The sequence below is a fragment of the Siniperca chuatsi genome, linkage group LG1 (genome assembly GCF_020085105.1).
Source record: "Siniperca chuatsi isolate FFG_IHB_CAS linkage group LG1, ASM2008510v1, whole genome shotgun sequence".
In the NCBI taxonomy this organism is placed as follows: domain Eukaryota; kingdom Metazoa; phylum Chordata; class Actinopteri; order Centrarchiformes; family Sinipercidae; genus Siniperca; species Siniperca chuatsi.
This window is the reverse complement of record NC_058042.1, coordinates 114,714-133,890: the sequence shown is the minus strand read 5'-3', so window position 1 is coordinate 133,890 and position 19,177 is coordinate 114,714. Positions and strand designations below refer to the sequence as shown.

The window sequence follows — 19,177 nt, the reverse complement described above, 5'->3', positions numbered from 1 at the left end:
GGAATTAGCCCTTAAGTAGACATCCTCTGCTGCTCTGAACATCAGGCCTGTTTGTTTTGTTTACACATGAGAGTATAAAAGAATAGCTACAATATTTAAGAAAGACAGCATTTGTCAGAAATGTTTCCCATCTAATGGACTTATTGAGCCAAACACATCTGCCCAAACCCAAAAACCATTTGGGGGCCGACTGGAAAGTCTGCTGAAATGCCAAAGTCATGTCCAGTTGTTGTGTAAAAAAGAATTTCCTGGTCAGAGGTGAGTTTGTGAACGCAGCTCCATTTTACAGCCGACAGTAACAAATAATAGTGTGTTTCCACCGCAGGAGGAAACCTTTTGAAGAACTCAGGAATGAAGCCTGTGTTTTGACCGGATGAAACAGGGACTGAATTTAGTTACTGTACGATAGTTCCAGGGGGCAAAAAAATCCGGGGGTAGTACTTTCTGAAGGTTCAGGGACTGTAGGGGGTGGGGTTTGTAGAGCTGGCTGGTCAAACACAGACACCACGGCTGCTTCAACTTGTATTATAATGTAGGGACGAGGGTCGGACATCTCTTGTTGTTTTTTAACGTTAAAAGTAAAGTTAGGCTATGTTGTCGGCTTCCCGGCTACTTCTTAAAAAGAGTGAACGAGAGAGAGAGCGGTGGTGGTCGAGCGAGCTAAAACATTAGTTAGTTTCATGTCGGTTATGTTCTAAAGAATAAATAACCATCAAAGTCTCAGCAGATCGTCACTGTTGAGGCAGACGCTCTCAAGTTTTCAGTGTCCTTTTCATTACATCAAACTCAAACATCAGTCACGCAACAGTAAATACAAAGAAAAACAGAATCACTCTGTGTTGTTGTTTTCTTATGTAAAAACTGCATTTCAAACGCTGCTGCTGTTTTTTATCTTCCATGGGTCTAATCTGTCGAATCTTCACGGTTCTTCAGATCTGGTGGAAACAAAAACCGTGAATGACAAAAGGGACTTTTAGTTCCACGTTTAGTTCCTGCGGTTCAGTAGTTCCTGGAACTTTTTGGGTGAAAGGGAGCTAAATTCTCAACCTGCAGAGACTGTGGATCTCTTTCAGGTAGATTCACTTATATTTAGTTCAGCCAGCACGCAGAAGAGTTTCTACAGACTGGCTGCAGTGCTGTCAGGGTGGGTCTTTGTAGGTCCTCTGACACCAGGTGTGCAGCTAGACAGCTCCAGGTGCTGCCCCAGGTGTTCAGGAGATGTTGACAGTGTAGTTTTATCCCCCTGCCCTCCAGATGTCAGCTGTTTGTGCGTCCGGCGGGTCGTCTGGATGGTCAGTACGGTCCGTCCTCCACCTGCGTGGCGTGGAAGGAGCAGGTGCATCGCAGCTCGGAGGTGCGTTCGGTGCTGCAGTGTCCGGCGGCCGACAGCAGCCTGCTGCCGCTGATGGTCAGCACGCTGGCTGTCCCTGACGACCTGCGACACATCGCCAGCCACGGAGAGGAGGACTGGGACCCCGCCTACATCCTCCACCTCCACCCTGTGGCCACGCTACGCAACCTGCTGCCCTACACCATCCGCTACATGATGGAGGTACCACAGCTCCCACAGAAACAAGCAGAAATGTCAAAAACAAATAATCTTTACATAGAAGCAAGATTATTGATTTTGTTAATTTATCAGGGTCATGTGAATTAGAGTTGGACCAGTTAGATTTAAGGTCATTTGAATCCACAGAGCAGATGGTCTAATTTCTCTTCAGTGTTTGTACAAACAAACTGAAGATAATTTGTCAGAAATAAGTCAGCTAAACATTTATCTAACCCTGAGCTAATGCAATTGAATCCAATCATCCAATCTTACCTGGTTTGATCTGATGTGGTCTGATCTGGTCTTTCCTCATCAGAGCTCAGCAGACTGTTATGAGCTTCAGGAAGGAAGCACGTCGGACCTCCTGAACGCTCGTGTCTCAGGCGAGATCATGTCGTTGGTGCTGATGAGGTATCAGGGCCGCGACTGGCACGGACACGTTTGTATCGAACAGGAAATGCCCGAGTTCTTGGCCGTGTGTCTCACGTGTGACTCGGACACCAGGATGTCGGTGGACGTGAGCATTCACGTGACGAGGACGACGAGCCGCCTGCTGCTGTCGCTCTTCAGCCCGTACTGGATCATCAACAAGACGTCTCGAGTGCTGCAGTACAGAGCCGAGGACGTCAGCGTCAAACACCCGGCCGACTACCGAGACATCATCCTGTTCTCTTTCAGGAAGACGAACCTCTTCAGCAAGAGCAAGGTGAGAAAAAGACCTGGACAGATTCAGACTGCTGCAGATATCTGATGGCGATGATGTCCGTCTGTTCAACACTCATCTCAGCAGCCGCCAGCTAGATTTCCATGAACACTTGTTGTTCACTGGAGTGTTTGTTACTTTAGCAGCAGTACTTCAGTGTGTTGTTCTGACTGGTGTGTTGTTTGTTGCAGCTCCAGCTGTGTGTCTCCACCAGCTCCTGGTCTGATGGTTTCTCTCTGGACACCGTGGGAAGTTATGGCTGTGTTCGCTGTCCCGCCAACAACATGGACTTCCTGGTAACTAAAAACCTTACTTAGCGTCTCTGTTCAATACAGAGATTTTGGTCATTTTGTTGTTGATATAGTGACATTTTTGGAAATTAGATTAGATTCGCTTAGATACATCAGATTAGATTAAATCAGATTAGTCAGATTAGTCAAATCAAATCAGTTGACAAAACAGTTTCAACTCAAGGTCCACTTACTCACTTGTTATGAAGCTTTCGACCGTATCACACAGTTTTCATCCGCAGGTTGTTGGTGGTGCTCAAAATCATGGAAAGCTTGAACACTTAAATTTCCATGAAAACTGAGCTGCTGATGAAGACTGTGATACTGTAAAACGCTTCAGAACAAGATATAGATTAGACTAGATCAGATCAGAAGAGGCCAAGAGGAAGGTGATTTAGAGCTGAAACAATTAATTAAAAAGATTAATGGTTTTTCATTTTTAAACAAAAATGCCACAAATCTAGTTTAGTTTTAGCTTTGAGTCTTCTATGATACTGAACTGAAAATCTTTGGGGTTTGTTGGTCTGACTTAACAAGACGTTTCCTGGAATAAGTCAAGTTGGGTTTTGGGAAGTTGTGGTGGATAGACCAAACGAGTAATTAATTAATTGAGAAAATATTCGACAGATTGATTGATAAAAATAAATGTTACTTGCATCACTAGTTTGATTCTTTGCTCTTCACTGTTTTTCTTTGGCTTTATCAGTATTTTCTTCATACTTTGTGTTTGCGTGTCCAGGTGGGCGTTAGCATCCAGATGAGCAGTTTTAACCTGACCAGGATCGTCACCATGAGTCCTTTCTACACTCTGGTTAACAAGTCGTCGTATGAGCTGGAGGTGGGAGAAGTCACCAGCCAGACCACCAAGTGGCACTACATCTCCTCCACCGAGGTGAATATGACTCCTGTTCACGTGTTCCATAGACAGTCACTATCAGACAACTACAACTCCCAGAGAGCTTTGCTGTGAGAACCATCCAGTCAGACAGCTTCAGGCTGTGTTGCCGTCTGGCTGATGGTCAGGTGAAGTTAGAAGTTGATCTTCACCAGTAACAGCTGCTGAGGCTCATGGGTACTGTAGTATTTCGAGCCATTCCACAGACCAAACTGATGACTGTCTCTATTGATCAGAGACTCTGAGGATCTGACTTCAGGAGCTTTTTGACTTCTGGCAGAAACAGTTATGGCCGTGTGTAGGAGCCATTTTCAGTTCTATGTATGTATTTCTGTTTGTGTGTATTCACACCTCCGACCACCAGGTAGAGCATCCTGTTTTGAGGTAACCGATAAAGAGACGTAATCAGATTCATGTTGCTGCTTTGTGTGAGGGAAACCGTGGCCCAGCCTGTGCTTTCCTGGAACATTTTGGTTTATTTCTAGAAGCGCATGTCCTTACGATGTCTTACAGAGTAGCAGCTGTTACTCTTGCTCAATGGCAAGAGTAAGAGCAAGCAGTCCCAAGAGTGTTGTTATGTAGTTGTTATTCTGTTGTTGTTGTGTTGCAGTGCCTCCCTCTGTGGCCGGAGAACAGTTCGGGGAAGTTGTGTGTCCGTGTGGTCGGATCTGAATCCACCTCCAAGTTCTTCTTCTTTAACCGGCAGGACAACGGCACCCTGCTGAGCCTCGACATGGTCAGTGTCTCTGCTGGACCAATCAAATGAGCTGATTTTACTCTGAGACTTTAGTACATTTCAGGGCTTTTTACGTGTGCGTGTGTGTGTGTGTTGTTTTTTTTTCAGTGTGGTGGCATCATCGTGGACGTCAACATCTCCGATCTCTCCACCGTCATCAGCTTCAGTGATTACTATGAGGGAGCAGCTCCGGCCCTGCTGCTCAACCACACACCCTGGGTCACCATCAGCTACTGGCAGAGGTCAGAGGTCAACACACACACACGCATGTGTAACATCGTTTTCACAGCCGGGGGCCCCGTGGGTGTAGGCCCGACATGCAGGAGCTCGTCGGCAAGCTCCCTGCCCAGGCCTGGCTCCAGGAGGGGGTCCTGGTCTCCCTAATCCAGCGTCGGTAGCTTTCTGCTGAAATTACTGCTCCATAAGGGTTTTTGAGCCCCTCCTGGTCTGAGCCCTGGGACCCTGACAACACAGCTCCCAGGGTCATGGAGGTACACAAATCCTGCCACCACATTAAGGTGGAGACTATCTGAGCTTTGTCCACACACGTGTTTATACATCATGCTAATGAATCATGTTGAAACTGAATCATTGTATAACAAACGCATAATGAAAGGTCAGGTAAAATTATTTCTGACCCATCACACCCTGCTCACTATCTGCTTCAGCCTCTGCCCTCTGGGAGGCGCTACAGGTCAAAACAACACAATTTAAATACAGATTCTTTACTGCTGCAATAAGGACTTTGAATACTGCCTCTTACTTTCTAATCCTGTATCTTGCATTGTGATACATGAAGCGTGTCATTGTCCACCAGAAATATTGTGATTGTGTCATTTGTCATGTCTGTCCATATGCTGTGCTGCTGACACTGTGTACTGAGCGTTTTTTTTTTTCAACGCTGTACTGAAGTCAGATTCCACCGACTGAGGTGGAATGAAGTGAAAATTCATATCTTCAGTTAAATATCTCTGTAGCATGTTTCCATCCATATAGAACATTTTTAATTTACAACTCACAGAAATTGATTAAAAAAAACAACAACAAAAAACACCACATGGTCAACAACAAATTAATTAATTAAAAACCCACACAAAGTAATCTGAGGTGGAAGCAGCTATACAACTCTGATGTATCAGAGTTACTGCTGATGTCATTAATGATGTCATCTGGTCACACACACTTTGAGATATTGAGAAACAAGCACTGATTCACATTTTATTTTGCAGAAATTTGCTGAGAACGTTTTTGACAATTTAATGGAAATGTTATTACCTTCTCTCTTTTTCTCGCTCAGCGGCTCGGCGCCAGTTCACCAGCTGAAACCCGGCGAGGCTCGGCGGTTTGCGTGGGACGACCCGGCCAGTGCCCGAAAACTCAGCTGGAGCTGCATGGAACATTCTGGAGAGCTGGACCTGCTGAAGGTCTGACACGAGGGGGATCATTTTGTCCAGTAATAAAACTGCTAAGAAATGTGGAATCGCAACAAAAACGGCAACACAGAACTAGGATAACTTCAAAAATATGACAAAGATCTTCAATGTGAAATGCAAACAAACGTCATTTGCATCTTTTTGTTTGCGATTCATAGTCTTACTTTACGCTCCTCAGTTTTTCTGAGCTTGGTTCATTGCAGTAAATGGACAAATGATTCTGTGTGGTGCTGCTCTTCTATTGGTCTGATAAACTGACATCTTTCTAACCCACTGAAAAATATGCTCTGCTGCCACCCAGTGGCCAAAGAAATAATTTAAGGCAGCTTTAATCAAATTGAAAATGTAAGGTACCAAGAATAGAACCCTGGGGAACCCCACAAGTAAATCCAGACACTGTGAATGGGATGCTCATGTTGCTCCATGTCTGCTGGATGTGGAAATAGGCAGCTGTTTGATAACATGTTAACATCAACTAATTTATAAGCTGATAAAACTGATGCCAGATGTTGAGCATGAAGGTTAGTTTGACAAAAAATTCTTAACTAGCATTTTGTGGAACTTTTAACCTTTCTGCACAACGATGAACAAACTTCATCCACTGAGAATTTTTTGTTTGAATGTTGTGTTTGCAGCTTGTTTTGCTGCCCTCAAGTGGGCAAAATACAATTAACACAGGTTTAAATATACACAATTTATGCACACTACCATACCAGTTAAAACCACACACAGTCGAAGCAACATTTATATCTTTTTGGGGATTTTTAACGCGAGCCACATCATCTGGAAGTCTCATTTAAATGGTTTGTTGGGAGCAACTAGCAATTTGGTCTCGACAAACTGTGACAGGGCTCATAGTGTTGGGTCCCCATAAAGATAGTAAAACAAGCCCAGAATCATACACTCTTCCCCTGATAGTCAGTCTGTGTCTGGTCTTCGGTTTAGGATGAGGTGGGTCAGTTCTCCTACGACAGCCTGTCTCAGGTCCACTGGGTTTCATTCCTGGATGGACGCCAGCGGGTGCTGCTGTTCACCGAGGATGTCGCCGTGGTGACAAAGGCTCGGCAGGCCGAGGAGCTCGAACAGTTCCAACAGGAAGTGAAGGTGTCGCTGCAAAATCTCGGACTGTCACTGATCAACAACACCAGCCGGCAGGAGATCACTTACATCGGCATCACAAGGTAAACACCAACACATCACCAGATAAAGGGCAATGATGGTTTGTGTTTGTAGCTCAGGTGTGTCTGTGTATTAGAGCTCAGGTGTGTCTGTGTGTTACAGCTCAGGTGTGTCTGTGTGTTACAGCTCAGGTGTGTCTGTGTGTTACAGCTCAGGTGTGTCTCTGTGTTACAGCTCAGGTGTGCCTGTGTGTTACAGCTCAGGTGTGTCTGTGTGTTACAGCTCAGGTGTGTCTGTGTGTTACAGCTCAGGTGTGCCTGTGTGTTACAGCTCAGGTGTGTCTCTGTGTTACAGCTCAGGTGTGTCTCTGTGTTACAGCTCAGGTGTGCCTGTGTGTTACAGCTCAGGTGTGTCTCTGTGTTACAGCTCAGGTGTGCCTCTGTGTTACAGCTCAGGTGTGCCTGTGTGTTACAGCTCAGGTGTGCCTGTGTGTTACAGCTCAGGTGTGTCTGTGTGTTACAGCTCAGGTGTGTCTCTGTGTTACAGCTCAGGTGTGCCTGTGTGTTACAGCTCAGGTGTGTCTCTGTGTTACAGCTCAGGTGTGTCTCTGTGTTACAGCTCAGGTGTGCCTGTGTGTTACAGCTCAGGTGTGCCTGTGTGTTACAGCTCAGGTGTGTCTCTGTGTTACAGCTCAGGTGTGCCTCTGTGTTACAGCTCAGGTGTGTCTGTGTGTTACAGCTCAGGTGTGCCTCTGTGTTACAGCTCAGGTGTGTCTGTGTGTTACAGCTCAGGTGTGTCTGTGTTACAGCTCAGGTGTGTCTGTGTTACAGCTCAGGTGTGTCTGTGTTACAGCTCAGGTGTGTCTGTGTGTTACAGCTCAGGTGTGCCTCTGTGTGTTACAGCTCAGGTGTGTCTCTGTGTGTTACAGCTCAGGTGTGTCTGTGTGTTACAGCTCAGGTGTGCCTGTGTGTTACAGCTCAGGTGTGCCTGTGTGTTACAGCTCAGGTGTGCCTGTGTGTTACAGCTCAGGTGTGTCTCTGTGTTACAGCTCAGGTGTGTCTCTGTGTTACAGCTCAGGTGTGCCTGTGTGTTACAGCTCAGGTGTGTCTCTGTGTTACAGCTCAGGTGTGTCTCTGTGTTACAGCTCAGGTGTGTCTCTGTGTTACAGCTCAGGTGTGCCTGTGTGTTACAGCTCAGGTGTGTCTCTGTGTTACAGCTCAGGTGTGTCTCTGTGTTACAGCTCAGGTGTGTCTGTGTGTTACAGCTCAGGTGTGCCTGTGTGTTACAGCTCAGGTGTGTCTGTGTTACAGCTCAGGTGTGTCTGTGTTACAGCTCAGGTGTGTCTGTGTTACAGCTCAGGTGTGTCTGTGTGTTACAGCTCAGGTGTGCCTGTGTGTTACAGCTCAGGTGTGTCTGTGTGTTACAGCTCAGGTGTGCCTGTGTGTTACAGCTCAGGTGTGCCTGTGTGTTACAGCTCAGGTGTGTCTGTGTGTTACAGCTCAGGTGTGTCTGTGTTACAGCTCAGGTGTGTCTGTGTTACAGCTCAGGTGTGTCTCTGTGTTACAGCTCAGGTGTGTCTCTGTGTTACAGCTCAGGTGTGTCTGTGTGTTACAGCTCAGGTGTGGTTTGGGAGATGAAGCCAAAGAATCGTTGGAAGCCGTTCAGTCAGAAGAACATCAACCTGCTGGAGAAAACGTACCAGAGTCAGCTGAGCGGGAAGAGCGAGGGGGGCTGGGTCAAACTGGAGACCAACCTGGAGGTCAGAGGTCAACACACACACCCACAGACTGAATACTAACATCCAGACTCCCCCGCGAGGCGCTGTACATTTTGAGAGTATTTTTTGATAACTGACAATCAGATTTCAGTCGTTTGTCCAATGAGCTGAGTGAGAGTGTGTGATGTCACTGGTTGTCAGGTGAACCTCAGTGGAGCCATCATGATGATGCGTCAGCCGTTTGCCTGCCCGGTGAGGAGGAACTTCCTATCTGGGATCCAGGTGGAGTTCAAACAGTCGCTGCATCAGCGCTGCCTGAGGGCCCAGCTGCACTGGCTGCAGGTAAACACACACACCTACACACCTAAACACACACACATGCTCACCTGTATGACTGACGTGGTTTCTGTGTGCAGGTGGATAACCAGCTGCCAGGTGCAATCTTCCCCATCGTCTTCCATCCCGTTCCTCCTCCGAAATCCATCGCTCTGGACTCAGGTGCATCATCTTAATTACCTGCTTCTACATCTTTAATCTAACGCGTTCACCTGTGGAGTTTTCTCTAGTTTTCCTGACAAACCAGAGCTGACCTGCTAACCTTAAAGAGCTCATCTGCAGTGTTTTTAACTCCAGTAGCTAAAAGATTTACCATCAGGCCTCGTTTTCTGAGGCGCTCTCGTTTATCGAGCTCTTAAACATATCATACAATTTACTGTCTCCAAAAACTGAGACAAAATCTGCAGAAAATGTACTTTCAAAAGAAAAATAACTATCTTAGCTGACCAAGATGGCATCGTCAACACTTTTTGTTTTACAGTAAAGGCCTACCAGTGCTTCACATTAAAATTATTGTGAAGAACATGCAGGAAGTAATATTTAGCCTAGGCCAGGAGCTGCTGAAATCGACACCATTAGACTACTCTCACCCTGCTAACCATCTTTTTAACTTCCTCCCTTCTTTTCAAAGAGGGAAAAGTATCAGAACAGGACAGCCAGGTTCTGCAACAGCACCTACCCAGCCCTCAACTCTTAAATCATTAATGTGCTGCTATTATTATTCCTGTCTGGAAGACACTGTGAGGGAATGTATACAATGATATACAGTGCATCATAGCCGGTTGTGGTACTGATAGCATCCCTGTGGGAATGCTTGTTTTAATTATTTACTATTGTATTTGTGCTGTCTTATTATTATTATCATTATTATCATCATTACTTGTCTTATGCTGCGGCTCAAATGGCTGTGAGCTGGAAAGAGCTAGAAACACGAAACTTGGCCCAATAACTGGAAATGATGCGCATGTGCTTCCACAGAAATATGAGCCCAATCGGCCACATGGTGGCGCTCTAATTAAGGCCCAAAAATGCTATTTTGAACAGGCCACGCCCCTCATACTGTAAGTCTGAATGACTTGAAATTTCTCTCACAAGTCCAGCTCAATGTGCTCTACAAAAAAGCCACTAAAGTCCACCTAACTAGATTTTTCGCCATTTTGAATTTTTTGAAAAACACACTTTAGACATCTCCTCCTAAACCGTAGGTCCGATTGCTACTAAATTTTCGGTGGATCATCATCGTTGAACGAAGCTTATCAAAAGTTGTATATATCTTGTTGATATGTTATTTAGTTTAAAATATTGACCAATGAACTTCAAAAGGGGCGTGGCTCAGCACATAAAGTCAACAATTGTTGGCCCATCATCATAAAACTTACAGGATATGTCCACAGAAGTACCTGAAACATGCCTTGTTTCATTCAAATCGACCACTAGGGGGCGCTACAAGGGCAAAAAATGTGCGTGGCAAAACACGAATCAGACTATGAATCAGAAATTGTTTGTTTTCTTCATTCTGTTTGTGAAAATGCAAAAAAGGGAGATTTCACTGCTTTTGTCACATCTAGGCCAAAAGCTTTAAACTTCTAACGGTCTGACGTTAGCTTGAACCCAGCATTTGCCGCTTGCGGCTATATTATTATTACTTATTTACTCCTATGTCCTAAGGTGGTCACTGTATGTGAGTTGTTGTCTGGTTGTATTTGTTTTGTTTTGTGTGAGCTCACCAAACCAAATACCTATCGACTATGTTGATAAATGGCAATAATGTATTGAATCCTGAATCCTGACACCAGCAGTAGCTGAACACACTGAAATTAGCATACGACAGCGCATGAACCGAGCAGAACAAAAGATATGAAAGTATTTAATGTGGATCATTCACACTGTAGCCGACTGAACCAAAGTTCTGGACTGATGGACCGAGCAGCATCATCAGGTTTTACTGCTGTTAGAGACAGAAAATAAAGAAGGAAATTAAAGAGAAAATGTTTGATAAAGACGTGTTTAAGAATAATTATCAAAGATATTTGTGTGATTCAGTTTGATCTCTGTCTGTTGTCGTGATAAGCGGAGTCTCTTTAACTCTGAGCTCTGCCTCCACAGAGCCAAAGCCGTTCATCGACGTGTCCATCATCACCAGGTTCAACCAGCACAGCAGCGTCATGCAGTTCAAGTGAGTAACAGCCAGTTTAACATGAGGGTAAACCAGTTTAAAGTGCATGTGAACCAGTTAAAAGTGAGTTTGAACCAGTTTGCGGTACAGTAAGGTGTGAGGAATGTCTCAGCCAGTAAAGACTTCAGAAATATGTAAATCAGGTGCAAGGGAACGCCTGTAGCGCATGTAAACAAGAAGTTAGAGTTCGGTCTAGACCTGCTCTGTAGGAAAAGTGCAAAGAGATAACTTCTGTTATGAATTGGTGCTATATACATAAAATAAATTGAAGTTACTGCAGCATCATGAGATTTTAGGTGACTTTCAAAAATGACAAAAATGTTTTAGGAGCCGAGAGATAATAAACTCACCTGACAGTCCTTTGTAAATGTAGTTCTGACTTTATCAGTGCTGTTTACAGTGAGAGAGAAATATCTGATTATCCATCCATTTCCTGCCACTTATCAGGATTTTGGTGGCAGCTTACTAATCAGGACAGTCCATACATCCTTCTCTGCAGCCACCTCCTCCAGCTCCTCCTGGAGGATCCCGAGGTGTTCCCAGGGCTGATGGGATATGTAATCCCTCCAGTGTGTTGCTGCACCTGCTCCCAGGTGGACTTGCCTGGAAAAACCTCCACAGGGAGTGCAGAAGGCATCCAAAGATGTTGAACCAGTTCTTTCAATATTAAGGAGCAGTGGTTCTCCTCTGAACTGCTCACCCTATCCCTTAGGCTGAGCCCAGACACCCTACCAAGGAAACGCATTTCAGCTGCTTGTATCTATGATCTCATTGTTTCAATCACGACCATAGGTGCAGGTTTGAACAGTTGAGTGACTAGTAAATCCAGAGCTTCAACTTCAGACTCCGCTACCCATGTGCACCACCACAGTCCAGTACAGCACCTCCACCTTGGCGGACAGTCCTGTTGACCTTACTTGCCATCTTAGCCGTGACTCACTCCAACCTGAAGAATCCACTGTTTTCCAGCACAGTACCATGACCTCAGACTGGGAGGAGCCAACGCTCATCCTGCTACTTCACACTCAGGTCCCAGTCTGATGAAACCAACAGAACCACATCACCTGTGTAACCGTCGTACTTCTGCGTTGTGTAGATCTTGCGGTGTGGTGCACAAGGAGCACGTAACACAGTGGAACGTTCGGAGGCGCTCTCCGTTTAATCTCTTCCCAACACGGGATTTACAAAAAGGGACAACATACCTGGTTGACAATAATAGATATGATTAACATGTGCTTAAGTGTCGATCCAGCCCAAAACTACAGGAAACACAATTGACATAGTTAGCATTCCACGCATACCTTCTTCCAATCAATAAAAGCACGATGACGGAGCGACATCGGTGCTCAATATAAACTTAAATGGCAGTATAACAGTGTAGTAATGATAAATTAGGACAAAATAATAACAGAAAGACACTTAAAACAGGGGATTACACAAGATGACTTACCTCTTCCCAACACGGGATTTACAAAAGGGAAGAGGAAGTCGCGACCTAAATATTTATACAGGTGCAGCCGGGGACACACGAAGAAGAAATTAAATAAAAATACAGAAGAAGGGGCTGGAGGACCAAAGCAGCACAGCAAATCAAAAGCCAGGTATGAAACAGTGACAAATAAAAGAACAATTTTGTGTAATTATATTATAAATAATGAACATGTTACACCTGCAAAGAGCCGAGATACAATCCTGAGGTCACCATGCCGACACACTCTCCACACCTCAACTGCACCTTCAAATTCTGTTCATGAAAATCAGATTCTGTGACAGGAGCAACCCTGGAGGAGTCCAACACCCACTGAGAATGTTTGACTTCCTGCTGAGAAAACTCTCACTCAGGTTATGCAAGGACTGAATGACTCATAGCCCTGGTACCCCGTACTCCCACAGTACTCCTCACAAGATACCCCGCGGGAGATGGCCATAAACCTTCTCCAAGTCCACAAAACACATGTAGAATGGATGGGAAAACTCCTATGCTCCCTCCAGGATCCCTGCAACAGAATAGAGCTGGTCCACTGATCCAGGACCAGGACACAATCCACATCAGTCCTCCTGAATTTGAGGTTCAACCATCAGCCAGGAGTCCCCTTCCAGCAGCCTGACAGAAGCTTTCCCAGGGAGGCTGAGCAGTGTGATACCCTGATGGTTGGAGCTCACCCTCCGGTCACCCTTTTTTAAAAATGTGAACCACCATGCCGTTCTGCCAGTCAAGTAAGTCAATTATATTTATATAGCCTAAAATCATAAATTTGCCTTAAAGGGCTTCACTATCTGTACGGCATAGGACAGTCCAAAGCTACCGACCCCCATGAGACACTGAAGAGGCGTCAATCAAGACAACCCTGCAGTGTCCAGGGTCTTCAGCATCTCAGGGTGCCACTGCAGAGCTTTTTAACCACATAAGAAATGTACAAGTCTTCCAGCTCTGCCTCCTCTTTGGAGGACGAGTCAGTCGGATTCAGGAGTTCCTCAGAGTGTTCTTTCCACCTTCTGACAGTATCCTCAGTCCAGGTCAGCAGTTCTCCTCCCTGCTGAAAACAGTCTGGACTAAGTCCTGCCTCCCTGAGTCGTCTGACCGTTGGTAAGAACCTCTTTGAGGTCGACTGAAAGTCCCTCTCCATGGCCTCCTTGAGTTTTTCCTTCAGCGACCACAGAAGCTGCAGTCCTTCTGGGCTCCCGATTCCTGTCTGCTGCTTCAGGAATCTCTTGGGCCAACCGAACCTGAAAGGACTCAGCTTCATGGCCTCCTTCATCACTGGTGTCCACCGGCAGGTTCTCAAGTCACTACCATGTCAATGACCGCCTCAACAATGGAGACTTTGAACATGACCCACTCAGACTCCATGTCCCCAGTCTCCCCCGGGATGCAGGAAGACTTTATGGACAGGGTCCTCACACAGATGTTCACAATACACTACATGTTTGGGTTTACCAGGGCTGTCCGGCAGCCTCCCCCAGCACCTGATCCAACAGCTGACAGAATGCATCTCAAAACTCCTCCTGAGGTTATTGCAGTCCGGAGCTGAATGCTTCTTGGTTGCATTTATACTTCTGCTGGGTTTTTTTTTTTTTACATCATATTGCTTTCTGATTCTTCCAAGATGAAGTGACTTGGTGTGTTATGATTGACACAGCTGGTTAAACTGCAACAGGTGGTCTGTCTGTTTTCTTTACATGAGTGTCAAAGAACGTTTATAACCTCTGTGAATATTTGAATCCTAACTGTGATGTGAATGACGGATTCAAATAAGATATTGTCAATGTTTGTGTGTACTTCAGGTACTTCATGGCTCTGGTTCAGGAGATGGCGGTGAAGATCGATCAGGGTTTCCTGGGAGCCATCTTGGCTCTGTTCACACCTGCTGCTGACCCCCAGGCCGACAGACAGAAGGTAGAGCAAGGCAGCAGGCTGATGGTTCAGCTCCCTGACACATAAGTTAACATCAGACATGTCTGAGCTAGTGTTTGTGTTTCAGTCGCGGCTGATAGAGAGAGATCTGCAGCTGCTGCAGGCCGAGCTGATGGAGGCATCGCTTACTGACACGTCAGGACTCAGCTTCTTCGAACATTTCCACATCTCACCCATCAAGGTGAGGAGGGTTTAAACTTCGTCTGTAAATCTTAAAACTGTTACTCTGTTACTCAACCTGTCTGAGTTCAAACCTGAACTGAAGAGTCAACGACTGCAAACATTTTCAGGTTGTGTTGATCAAAGTAAATGTTCCTCAGTTCATTTCAACAAAATTAAGTCAACTTCAGTCAATTTTATTCATATAGCCCAAAATTAGACGTCTGAATAGTTAAATATCTGTGGGAAGAAATCTGAACCTGAGCTGAAGATTCAAGTCCTGAACACTGCTCTGTTTTCTTTAAAATTCATTTCAGCTCCATCTCAGTCTGTCTCTGTTTTTGTATTTTATATTTCAGCTCCATCTCAGTCTGTCTCTGTTTCTATATTTTATATTTCAGCTCCATCTCAGTCTGTCTCTGTTTTTGTATTTTATATTTCAGCTCCATCTCAGTCTGTCTCTGTTTTTGTATTTTATATTTCAGCTCCATCTCAGTCTGTCTCTGTTTCTATATTTTATATTTCAGCTCCATCTCAGTCTGTCTCTGTTTCTATATTTTATATTTCAGCTCCATCTCAGTCTGTCTCTGTTTCTATATTTTATATTTCAGCTCCATCTCAGTCTCTCTCTGTTTCTATATTTTATATTTCAGCTCCATCTCAGTCTGTCTCTGTTTCTATATTTTATATTTCAGCTCCATCTCAGTCTCTCTCTGTTTCTATATTTTATATTTCAGCTCCATCTCAGTCTGTCTCTGTTTCTATATTTTATATTTCAGCTCCATCTCAGTCTGTCTCTGTTTCTATATTTTATATTTCAGCTCCATCTCAGTCTGTCTCTGGGCTCCAGCGGTGAGGACTCGACTCAGGAGACGGCGGCCGTTCAGTCTCTCAACCTGCTGCTGAAAAGTATCGGAGCCACGCTGACCGATGTTGACGACATCATCTTCAAGTGAGACACTTCCTGCTGCTCACAGTGTTGTTTTGTTGTAGAGAGATGCATTCTGGGACGTAAAGATGCTGCTCTGTCGTTAGTTCAATGCAACATCAGATACAACTATGCTCAGATAAAAGAAACAAAACATGTCTTATGCAGTGTAAATTCATCAAACCACATTTTTAGGAACATTTGTTGCTTGCCCCGTCAAAATAAAAGTTGTCCATATCGTCCTCTGTGGTGTGATGTGGAGTTGAATCTCTGTTTTTTGTTTCCCGTGTTTGGTGTTTGTTTCCTGTCCTCTCTGTCTCTGTCAGACTGGCCTTCTTCGAGGTGAAGTACCAGTTTTACCGCAGAGAGAAGCTGATGTGGGCGGTGGTCCGACACTACACTGAACAGGTCAAACTACAGTCTCTGTTTGTCTGTGACGATTCTCATAACCCTTAACCCATTCATCCAAAAGTCTTCTTCCTCCGGTGTTGCATCATGGTCTTGTTTAATGGTTTGGTGGTGGACTATGTAAACCACATTACTCTGTTGATGTTTGGGTGTGTGGTCTTGAAGGTGGACCAACCTCTGTCTCAGTGTGTTTCTGGGTCTGAAAAAAACATAGTGATACGGTTTTTGGATTTATTCGCAGCTCCGTTCTGGTGTTGCCATCTTGAATCCTGTATAATGTCATTTTTTTCCATTTTTCTTCCAGTTGTGCTTCTTATAGTCTCAAGACAGATAGTTTTTATATTTCTTCAATGATTATTAGCCATTGGTCCGGTGTTGCAGGCGCTGCCTTCCCCCAGTTCCTCATAACAGATGTTTTACTTGCAGTATTTTAACCAAATATCTGTTGTTTCACATTCACTTTCTTCAGAGAACTTACAGAGATAATGTACCCAAAACAAAGTTATTCTCTGACGTTTCTGAAGAATCTGTTTGTGATCTAATTATAGGCTCTCTTTCCCATTCCTCTTCTATATGTTTTCATTATTGTCTACTTCTTCTTACCAGACCTTGTAGTTGTTTTGATGAAGGTTCACTTTGGGCTACTAGCTTTCAGAGCTTCCTCAAGGTGTTTGGCTCCAAATCCAGCAACACCGGAGATGACTGACAAGATCTGAAATAAGAAAATAAACACATTCTGTATTACAAATAGTTTAGTTTGTCTGACTTTCTCTATTCTTTGTTTCTTTAGTATTACATCCTGGATAGTTTTCCTCTTCATGCTTCTAAAAACTCTTCTAACAAAACGATAGAACATCGCTCCGATTGAACAGTTAACGTGTGACAAAGCCAGTTTAAAGGCTCATAAGCCAGAAACTTTGGGAAACTTTGATGTTGAACATGATGTTGTTTCTGGCTGCAGTTCCTGAAGCAGATGTATGTTCTGGTTCTGGGTCTGGACGTCCTGGGAAACCCATTTGGACTGATCCGAGGTCTGTCTGAGGGAGTGGAGGCCTTCTTCTACGAACCTTTCCAGGTAACACAACACACACACACTTACAAAACACTACAACGCAACATGGCAACAAGCCCAAACCTGCACAAGTACAGTTTACACACCAGGATTTAAAACAGTGAAATCAGTTCATTCAGAAGGAGTCGCTGCGATCAGAGGATCTGCTCGAGGAGGCAAAATTCATCCGCGGGAATGTTCTGCGTAGAGTTTAACTTGGCTGAACTTTGATCTGTGAATTTGTGCCATTGACCAATAACAAACTGTCCTGACAGAGCTGAGCTCTGAGTGGACGGAGAGCCGGAGAGTCCAACATGGAGGAAGCTATCGTAGCTCATTAGCTGAGTGTCACCATCCAGCTGTACTGAAGCTCCTCTGTCAGAGTATAGACTGCTCCACACACAGTTACATCATGCTAACAGCTTTTAAACACTATGTCCTGTTAGTGATCAAGCTAAGCTAACGGGCTAACTGACCGTTAGCAAGCTTGTTAGCTCAGAGAGCTTTATTTTACTAAACATTTAAACTCTATAATGGCCACTTTCTTTACATTTAAAGTGTGTTTGCATCACAACACATATACAACTAAATGTAAATTATTCACATCAGATCGACTGACGAAAATGGACCATACATCTAAATCTGCTTCATGACACGTGTTGGAAGGGTGTCATGGACTGACTCGAGTCCTGGTTCGGGTCACGGTTTTTAGGAGCCGAGTGGACCTGTGAAGATCTGTAGTCTGAAATCATGTTAGCCCTGCTTTAATAAAGCTGACTGCTGCGTGTGTTCATCAGGGGGCTGTTCAGGGTCCGGAGGAGTTTGCTGAAGGTTTTGTGATCGGAGTCCGCAGCCTGCTGGGTCACACTGTCGGTAAGATACTGTGTGATGATAAATCTTTAATGTCTGATCTCATGACAGCTGGCAGACACACTGATGAGTTGGAGCTCTGTGGTCAGTGTTATCAGCTGACTGTTTCCTCCTCCTGGCGTCCTGCAGGTGGCGCTGCAGGTATGGTTTCCAGGATCACGGGTTCGGTGGGTAAAGGTCTGGCAGCCATCACCATGGATAAAGAGTACCAACAGAAACGACGAGAGGAGATGAACCGACCGCCCAAAGACTTTGGAGAGAGTCTGGCTAAAGGAGGAAAAGGACTGCTGAAGGTACAGAGAGACTAAACTGATATCAGCTTGTTAACTTGAAAACAGTTTATCAGCTGATGTGAGGTCAGTCGATGAGGGTCAGTAACAGTTTGTGTCTCCGCAGGGAGTCATGGGTGGAGTTACAGGTATCGTCACCAAACCTGTGGAGGGTAAGTGTCCGCCGCCTCCTTTCATTATATAACTTCACTGATTTAAACATGTAGTTATCATCATGTCAAGTCAACGTCTTTATAGACACAAACAGACTAAATTAAAGTATTATTAATAATTAAGGGGGTTCAAATGTAGTAGTAATGATAGATGGGCACCCTCGTGATTAAGGGGTCAAGACTGTGAAGTGTTATGTCCCTGGTTTGAATCCGGCCATGGACTGTGTTGTTGCATCTCTCTCCCTCATTTCCTGTCATCTGTGCTTTCTGTAATAAAGCCAAAACTAATGATAGATGGGGAAGACTTAATAGAGAAGGCAAACTGTTCAGTGTGTAAGCAGCAAACGATCTGGATCTGGATCTGCGGGGTCTGGATGTAGAATATGGACTGAGGCGATCAGAGGTGTAGGCTTGTGTCAGTCCATGTAGAGCTTTAAATAAAAGAATATTTTATTTGTTTATGGAAAAAAGTACTGCAGACTTTGTTTTTGTGTTAATATTTTATTTACACTTAATATTCTCCTAATAAGATGCTCAAATTGAATATCAGTCAGAGATCAGACAGTAAAGCGCAGAGCTGTTTGTAGTAAAGATATAAATACAACATTATCGATCAAAGTATCAGGTTTCTATAAAGGAAAACTAAAAGTTATTTAGGTTCATGTAACAATACAGAAGTTTACATGGCATGTTTTGTTATACTTCCCTTATTATTAAAACCACACTAACCAATTTTATCATAATTTATTTGCTAAATTGATTTAATGTATATAAATGCAGGAAATGAAATATATATATATATATATATATATATATATATATATATATATATATATATATAACTTCTATACTACACAGCATATATTTATTTCTGAAACCGATCCACGGCTGTTAATAAGAGCTGGTCTGTGTGACCTCAGCGTCTTCAGGTTCTGCAGTTTGTGGATCTG

The 19,177-nt window shown here is 44.3% G+C and overlaps 1 protein-coding gene and 1 long non-coding RNA gene across 12 annotated transcripts in view; one reads left to right on the top strand and one right to left on the bottom strand.

Annotated features, from left to right (window-relative positions):
• Positions 1 to 19,177, top strand: part of vps13c (vacuolar protein sorting 13 homolog C) — a 118,193-nt gene that overhangs the window by 81,581 nt on the left and 17,435 nt on the right. For all 10 annotated transcript variants that reach the window (XM_044197334.1, XM_044197081.1, XM_044197255.1 and 7 more), the window contains 20 exons: positions 1,255 to 1,552; positions 1,866 to 2,255; positions 2,444 to 2,548; positions 3,282 to 3,434; positions 4,048 to 4,173; positions 4,282 to 4,415; positions 5,471 to 5,597; positions 6,552 to 6,787; positions 8,340 to 8,484; positions 8,644 to 8,784; positions 8,859 to 8,940; positions 10,885 to 10,954; positions 14,240 to 14,351; positions 14,437 to 14,550; positions 15,350 to 15,480; positions 15,783 to 15,864; positions 16,826 to 16,939; positions 17,713 to 17,788; positions 17,915 to 18,078; positions 18,182 to 18,227. In XM_044197334.1, the coding sequence (XP_044053269.1) occupies positions 1,255 to 1,552; positions 1,866 to 2,255; positions 2,444 to 2,548; positions 3,282 to 3,434; positions 4,048 to 4,173; positions 4,282 to 4,415; positions 5,471 to 5,597; positions 6,552 to 6,787; positions 8,340 to 8,484; positions 8,644 to 8,784; positions 8,859 to 8,940; positions 10,885 to 10,954; positions 14,240 to 14,351; positions 14,437 to 14,550; positions 15,350 to 15,480; positions 15,783 to 15,864; positions 16,826 to 16,939; positions 17,713 to 17,788; positions 17,915 to 18,078; positions 18,182 to 18,227 (2,846 nt within the window). The remainder of the gene's footprint in view (positions 1 to 1,254; positions 1,553 to 1,865; positions 2,256 to 2,443; positions 2,549 to 3,281; positions 3,435 to 4,047; positions 4,174 to 4,281; positions 4,416 to 5,470; positions 5,598 to 6,551; positions 6,788 to 8,339; positions 8,485 to 8,643; positions 8,785 to 8,858; positions 8,941 to 10,884; positions 10,955 to 14,239; positions 14,352 to 14,436; positions 14,551 to 15,349; positions 15,481 to 15,782; positions 15,865 to 16,825; positions 16,940 to 17,712; positions 17,789 to 17,914; positions 18,079 to 18,181; positions 18,228 to 19,177) is intronic.
• On the bottom strand, positions 12,091 to 12,431 carry LOC122876917. 2 transcript variants are annotated; one of them, XR_006378152.1, is made up of 2 exons: positions 12,405 to 12,431; positions 12,091 to 12,156 (listed from the first exon to the last, which is right to left on the bottom strand). It is a non-coding gene; the product is annotated as an uncharacterized LOC122876917 (long non-coding RNA). The 2 variants fall into 2 exon arrangements; XR_006378151.1 differs by having other exon boundaries at positions 12,091 to 12,213; positions 12,405 to 12,430.